Genomic DNA, 7,104 nt, shown 5'->3' on the forward strand with positions numbered 1-7,104 from the left:
TTGCTTTTCATAATAATATTCATAATAAAAGATGTGACTGCAGAATATGTGCATTTACACAATGCTCGTGTGCCTCCAAATTTTTATACTTTGGACGTTTTTGTGATATCGCCATGAGGAATGCACTGGGTCTATTGAAGTATAAAAGTAAAAATTGAAAGGTACATGTTCTTCGTTTTCAGTAACTGTTAATGATATAAGATTGTATAATGTTTCTGATGATAAAACTTATTTTCAAGAATATCATTAGTGCTGATTTCCTTAATCATCAGTGACAAGACCCGCCACTGTTGTAAACATTTTTATTTCCTAGAAGGAATGCACAACCCAGTTCCAGGGCCTGTGTCCAATCTTCAGATGTGTATAAAATGTGAACCCATAAAAGTTAAACAACAGAGGTCAAATTAGTTTTAAATGGCACATTCGTGGTAGATGGCATAAAACAGGAGTCCCTCTCAAAACATAGGCCTGGCTGAAAGCCTCTCGCAGAGCAGGACAAAGGTCTGGACATAAGGGCATGCTAAACATGGATCAGTATAAACTTAGATAGGCAGTCTTTTGAACAAAGTGCTGCATACATGCCCATCAGGCCCATGCCAAGCACACAGCAAAGTTGAAATATTAGTGGGAGAAGCTGTGTGGCCAGAAGTGAAAGACGACTGTGTCGAGATGCACATGAGCGTGTGCGCCGACATCGGCCACCAACGCTGCTGCTATTACCTTTCCAGACATCATCCCTAATACACGCTTCAGAATATCTTGGTTATTTGTGTTTTTCGATTATTTGTACATCTTCTCCCCCACATTACCCCAAATAATTGGAGTGGCCTGTATTCTCAAGTTAACTAGTTTCAGGAAAATCAAAGTATTGTGCTACTACAAAGTCTGAATGCGTGGTGTCAATGTACCTAACTCGACGTATTAGCTCAGTCAAAGCTACCTGTATCATACTGTCGTTAAGTTTTCAGGTGTTAATAATTTTTAGTTAATGCTGGCTTCAGCAAAATTAATTACCCCAATAAAAGCAGGACATTGAACAGAAAAGCCTGAATAATGAATTTTAGTGAGGCAAAGTTCAGTGAAAGTACTTATTACTTATTGTAGATACTTGACTAAAAAGTTAAAAATGGGTTCATTATTAGTGAAGGTGCAACAAGGGCAAATAGAAGATTCCACACATTGCTCTCTTTCAATTGTGCTCTCATTTCCTTTTGCAGGTACCTCAGGAACACGATGCCATGGCTCATTGGCTGTATGATCGTTTTGCAGAGAAGGAGAAACTGCTGGAAGCTTTCTACAGAACAGGAGAATTTCCTAGCCAAGAGTTCTGCTCCCATCCGAAGCCACCACAGGAAGTTCAGCAAGATGGTTTCAGATTTTTTGTGCTGCATGTGTTGTTCATTACGTCCACAATTCTGCATTTGCGGTTGTTATCGTATGCAGCATCTTTTGTGTGGTAGTGAATGCTGGCCTTACTTTAGTCATTTTTCAACAGTCTCGCCGAGTCTCGCAATTCCTGTAAAACGGAGAAGGAAAGGAAAGGACCGATTACGAGGTGTAACTGTCGGTTTACACCTCATTTGATACTAACGTTTTTGACATTTAGAGATACTGAGTTGTCCTTATTGGCGAGACTCTCGTATTGGGTGCAGCGACTGTGATGGTAAATTACTTTTTTGTTTGTTTTATCACTTGTAAAGTCCTGCAGTACTGTTATGTAGAGGCACATAGCTGGTATATTGTTGCAACCCACCACACATCACCCACACACTGTGTAGATGTTGCTTTGGATTTTAATACCGATAATTGATCAGATTGTTTGTATCATTTTGGGTGGAGTAATTGTTGAGACTGGAACTTGGCAGCAGCCGTATATTAAATTACATCAATCATGCAGAAGCACAGAAAATGTTGTCATGAGCTGTAAATACATGGAATGTGATGGAATATCTACACTTAAGTTAATTATACTTTGTGAATAAACATTCGGTGTTCCTTTTGATGTGCAGGTGATTTGTTATTGGCTGGCAAGATTGTGGTGGGATCATATGTGATTTAAGTAGAATCTTTATCACGGTAGGAAAAGACCAGTTGGGAGAAAAACTGAGAAAATTTCTGTGATGAGGATTGTATATACGTACTTGTAGGAAAGAGTCTGTCAGATTGCTGTAAAATTAATTTATGATTATATTAAAAGCAGGAAAAATATTTGTGCTTTAGACATGGAGTATGTTTTGTTTTGGAGACAGAACAGTGCTGTATGGGAGAACATTTGTGTTAATTCCTGTGCTGTAACATAAAATGGAATACATTTTGTAAGGAAACATGTTTGTTGTGTTCATGGGAATAGTGACAAATGAAATGTGCAATAACCTGATCTTAATTATGCTGATTTGCTCATTAACTTAGATCCACAATTTTACACTTCTGTAAATTATTTCCACAGCTCTCATATTGTGTAGTGTGGGACATCACAATGGACATTAAGATGGGTTTTCATGTTTTTGTAGATGAAATTTTAATGGTGTTGTGCAACATTGTGTTGTATCATTGAGAAAGTGATACAGAATATTCTGTAGTAGAAAAAATCAATCTATCTTATATTCGTAGCCCCTTTTTTCCTAACATTATTGTTACCACGTTCCTGTTAGCATCATATAGTAAGTAATGTTCAGAAATTGCTGCGTATCTGTTAAAATCTCATTGTTGATTGGTATGAATACTTACTCCTTTTAAGTTTTCACCTTTATAAATAATACTTTCTTCTTCTCTAATAACAATAATGTTAACCACAAAGCTATTTTACATTTGGGAACTGTAGATGAACGATAGCAAAGATTGGTGATGGTTTGTGCTAATGCTATGAAAACTTGGTCATTTGTACAAAAGTCTTGTTAAGTTTTAGACCTCAGTCTGTAGTTATCAGAAATACTACAGCTGCAAATTGAACTTTCCTTATTGTTTATACATTGTGTGGTTACAAAACTGTCATACAACATTGCTTTAACATTGGTATTGTAATGAGTTCGGAAGCATACATCACATAGCCTTAGGTATCTCAACCCCTCCCTCCCGCCGGTCATGTATGTACGAGTGTGGCCGAACAAACAATGTCTCCTCCCTCTACCCAACTGAATTATTATGTAATGAATTTTGTTGCAGTGATGCTCTGCCCAAATTGTAGTCCAGTAGCAGATAGATTCATAGTGTTAATAACGATGCGTTAAATTGGAAGATGAATGGTAAATGAGACTGCTGAGTGAAATCAGTATCTGTACAAGAAACATGTCTGCTAAACTTTGCGCGAAGTGTTCCTTATACCCACTTCAGTGTTGGGACGGAAACGTTTATTATTATTGTTATTATTTATTTATTATCTTACTGCTTCTGTGGTTGAAAATAGTATTGCCGTCCTAAAGTGTTTTACACTATTAGTAGACAAACTGATAAGGATTCAAGCTGTATGTGAAAAAGACAATTTTGTGAAATTGTTTTGTTCATCCTATTTGGAAGTTAGATATAATATTGTTGAAGAATGTAAGTGGTACTAGCTGTTTGGTATGGAAAATGACTCTAAATAACTTTCACATTTATAATATGCTTTATTTGCTGGAATTATTTATAAATATCAATTCCTAGTAATATTGTGCATTATATCACTTATTACATTTCTTGTGATGTGTAATTTTCACGTTGCCTAGTCAGAGACAAAAAATTCTGAGGTTGATGAATACAACAGTGCTATCACTGGAAGTGAAACTTGTGAGAATGAGATGCAGCCAGAGTGGACTAGATGTTATCAGAGCCAGAAAACTATATACCTAATTTCATTACAAAATACTTTTTTCTTGCTGAAATACTATAATCTACAGGGGAAAAGAGAATAGACTCATGACTTCAATGCGTAAATGATTTAGTGTTGAAAGTAGTTTTGTTGATTGTCAGCTGACCAGACTAATTTTAAAATATTTTTTGTGGAAGATTGACAGTTTTAATTGAATTTTAATGCAAGCAGTGGGCATAAAATGCTTGGTCTGATCCAATGTGCTCCTTGCAGCATATGTTGCAGTATGATGAACAGTCCAGTCAGTGGCAGTGTTGAATAAAAAATTTTAATATAGTTTTGTACATTTGCTACTTTGAGTTGAGATCCATAGGCTGCCAATATTGTTTCCCTCCATGAGAAGTTGTTTATAAATACTGACTGTCACAGTGATGATTGCAGATAGGTTCAAAATTGTGTACTCTGTACTCTGGTGCCTTAATGTAAGTTTGGAATATCTTGTGCTGCAACTATGCCCATCTTGCACGAGAAGTTGCTGCACTTACAATTTGTGACACAGATGACAGTTAATCTTATGACATAGCAGTCGAGTGCCTTATATGGAATATAATTTCTTATTACTGGCTACAGTTCCATGTTAAAGTGATGTTTGGTGGTGTAGTTTCGGTTCGCTTCTGGAATAATTGCATAATTAGTTGGAGGGGGAAAATTGCATTCTTCGGGCATCTGTGTTTCACTTGGTATTTGTATAGGAATAGACTAGAAATTTGCTATTATATTACACAAATTGTGTGTAAGGTCGTCCAGCAGATTTGAATGTCATGAGTCGTGGGATATGTATTTGACAGTGGGGCAAATATACTATGAGGTATGATGGTTTGAAGCATTTTTAACATTTCTCATGTGCATGAAGGGCATAGTTAAACATTTTAATTTGTACATTCCATATAAAATTAGCAGCATTTTTACAACTTTTTTCTTATTCTGAAATTCAGCAATGAGATAACAGAAGTAAAAAAAATGGTGGCATGGGATATAAAATTAATCTGCAAACACTTGATTTAGATCAGTGTTCATTTCTGCAATGCTAGTCATTCAAGTGATTACTTTCTGTGTTTATTTACCTGTGTGGAAAGAAATTACTGCAGAATGTTGACTGACCAGGATATAGATTGTGTTTAATAATTGGACTTAATGTAGTTTTGTAATTTTTGGAGACCATGTACAAATTACATTTTCCCCCGTTCTTGCTTGTGATACACTATTATTTGTACATATCGATCTAGAACTTGTGTTTTTAGTGAAAGTCTTATGGGAATATGGTAATTTTTTGTGATGTGCTTGTTGTATATTGGGTAATAAGTTATTTTATGACTGTAATGATATTTATTGTGGAAAAAAGGAGGGCAAATACTGTAATTTTAACTGTGTAAATAGACGTAATGTCCCTGGTGCTATAAATCTGGTGCAGATACGCTTCTGATATCACTGTAAAGTTCATTCTGTCAGCTTGACACCTTCTAACAGAATGTAGACTTGGGCAGTAAGTGCAACAGTAAAGAGAGCTGTTGAAGCATTACCACTGGATTTCGAATAACTGTGTGGTCTGGGACAGTAAAAAGGACACATGTAATGCCACTTACAAAATCATGTGGTAGCTGGGAGAAGAAAACAAAAGGATGCAAAAGCATGTCAGAGCTTCCTGTTAAAAAGTTCTGTATCTTGCCAGTAGCATATACATGCTATGCAATGTTATTAGTTATGTGGAAATTATAAAGGAAAGTGAGTTATATTTTCTTGTGCAGTTGGAAGTGTCTGCATCAGACATTTTAAGTATAGAAATAAACAGTCGTTAATGGTTATTAGAAGCAAACTTCTAGAACTGATTTTGAAATTGGCTTGTGACGTAAAAGTTTCGAAAATTGTGCTCACAAGAGTGAAGACTCTTCACAGTTAGAGAAAAATAAACTTTCTTAGACTAAATGATTTTAGATTAATTAAATGTCTTAAACAAGATTTACAATTGCGCCACATTCCACAATTTAATTCACGAATTTCACAACAATTTATGGTTGGGAAAATACGTGTGGCACTTAGAATAGCTCACCCAAAATAACTGAATATTATGTATTTTCCATCTTGCCATTATTCGAGAATCACATTGAACTGTGTGAGCTCCTGCCACATTTAGAAACTAGCCATTTTAAGTAGTTCAGCTATTGTTTCCCCTCTTGTGAGTTTTTGCAAAAGTATGTTTTTTGTGTGTTTAAAGTACTGGCTTTCTGAATAAAATTGACATAGCTTGTTGAAAATAATGGGACTGTGTACATTTTTGACTTAAAATCTGTTGCTGCATATGAAAATATTGTTTTTAAGTTCTGGAGGAAAAAACAATAAAACTGTGGTAAATTTTTTTTATGCTTGATATTCTTTTGCAGTAGTATGCAAACTACATGACTAACTATTGTTGCACGAGCCATCATCATCCTTATCCATAACTGCTTCACTATGTAATGCCAGATCTACAAACAAATTAGGGGTACTGTTATGGGAACCAGTAGGACTTCATTGTATGCCATGTTATTCATGAGGCACATGGAAGAGGATCCTTCAACACCCACAAGCTGGGTCAAGTGGTGTGGACTGTCATTGAAAAAACTGACTCCTGCAATAACTAAACTCCTTTCCCAAACCCCAACATACCTGATCCTGTCTAAATCTAAAGCCGCCTCAACCACCATTGGCAACCAGCTCATTGAAGTTCACATCCAAACCTCAGTACAAGTGGAACTAAACAGGTGATGAACTTCGTCCTTTCTGCATTTTTTGTTTTACATAAGGGAACAGAAAGTAAGTTACACAATAAGCCAGGTGAATGCGGGTGATGAGGTAATGTGTCAGTGTGGCTTTTTTCCCCAAATAATCAATTGCATGACAGCTGCATTTGACTGGACGAAAAAAAGACTCCCTAGAAATAACATAATGGATTTTGTGGAATTTTCATAGCCAAACAAAGAGTGGGAAATGGGCAAATGAGGTACCAAATTGACCCGTATGTCATCTTGTTTCGCAACAGAAGATTTAATTACTTTGCAGTAATCATGTTAATTTAGAAAACTTAATTAGTGATCTGAGGGTGTATAGAAATATTTCTCTAACAGTTGTGGCGTGGTAGTTAAATAAAATGTCTAAATATATCAAATCAAAGCACAAATTGAAACTTCTCTGCTTTCTCTAGATCTATATACTCCTAATAATAATGGACCGTTGGATCAATATTTAAATAATTGTATTTCATGCTATCTGAACAAAACTTGAAA

At 35.7% G+C, this 7,104-nt stretch overlaps 1 protein-coding gene across 2 annotated transcripts in view; it reads left to right on the plus strand.

Moving 5' to 3' along the window:
* Positions 1 to 6,198, plus strand: part of LOC124716921 (acyl-CoA:lysophosphatidylglycerol acyltransferase 1-like) — a 65,504-nt gene extending 59,306 nt beyond the window's left edge. For both annotated transcript variants that reach the window (XM_047243492.1, XM_047243494.1), the window contains exon 8: positions 1,218 to 6,198. In XM_047243492.1, the coding sequence (XP_047099448.1) occupies positions 1,218 to 1,460 (243 nt within the window). In that variant the 3' untranslated portion in view covers positions 1,461 to 6,198. The remainder of the gene's footprint in view (positions 1 to 1,217) is intronic.
* The last annotated feature ends 906 nt before the right edge of the window (positions 6,199 to 7,104 follow it).

The sequence above is a fragment of the Schistocerca piceifrons genome, chromosome 9 (assembly GCF_021461385.2).
Source record: "Schistocerca piceifrons isolate TAMUIC-IGC-003096 chromosome 9, iqSchPice1.1, whole genome shotgun sequence".
NCBI lineage: Eukaryota > Metazoa > Arthropoda > Insecta > Orthoptera > Acrididae > Schistocerca > Schistocerca piceifrons.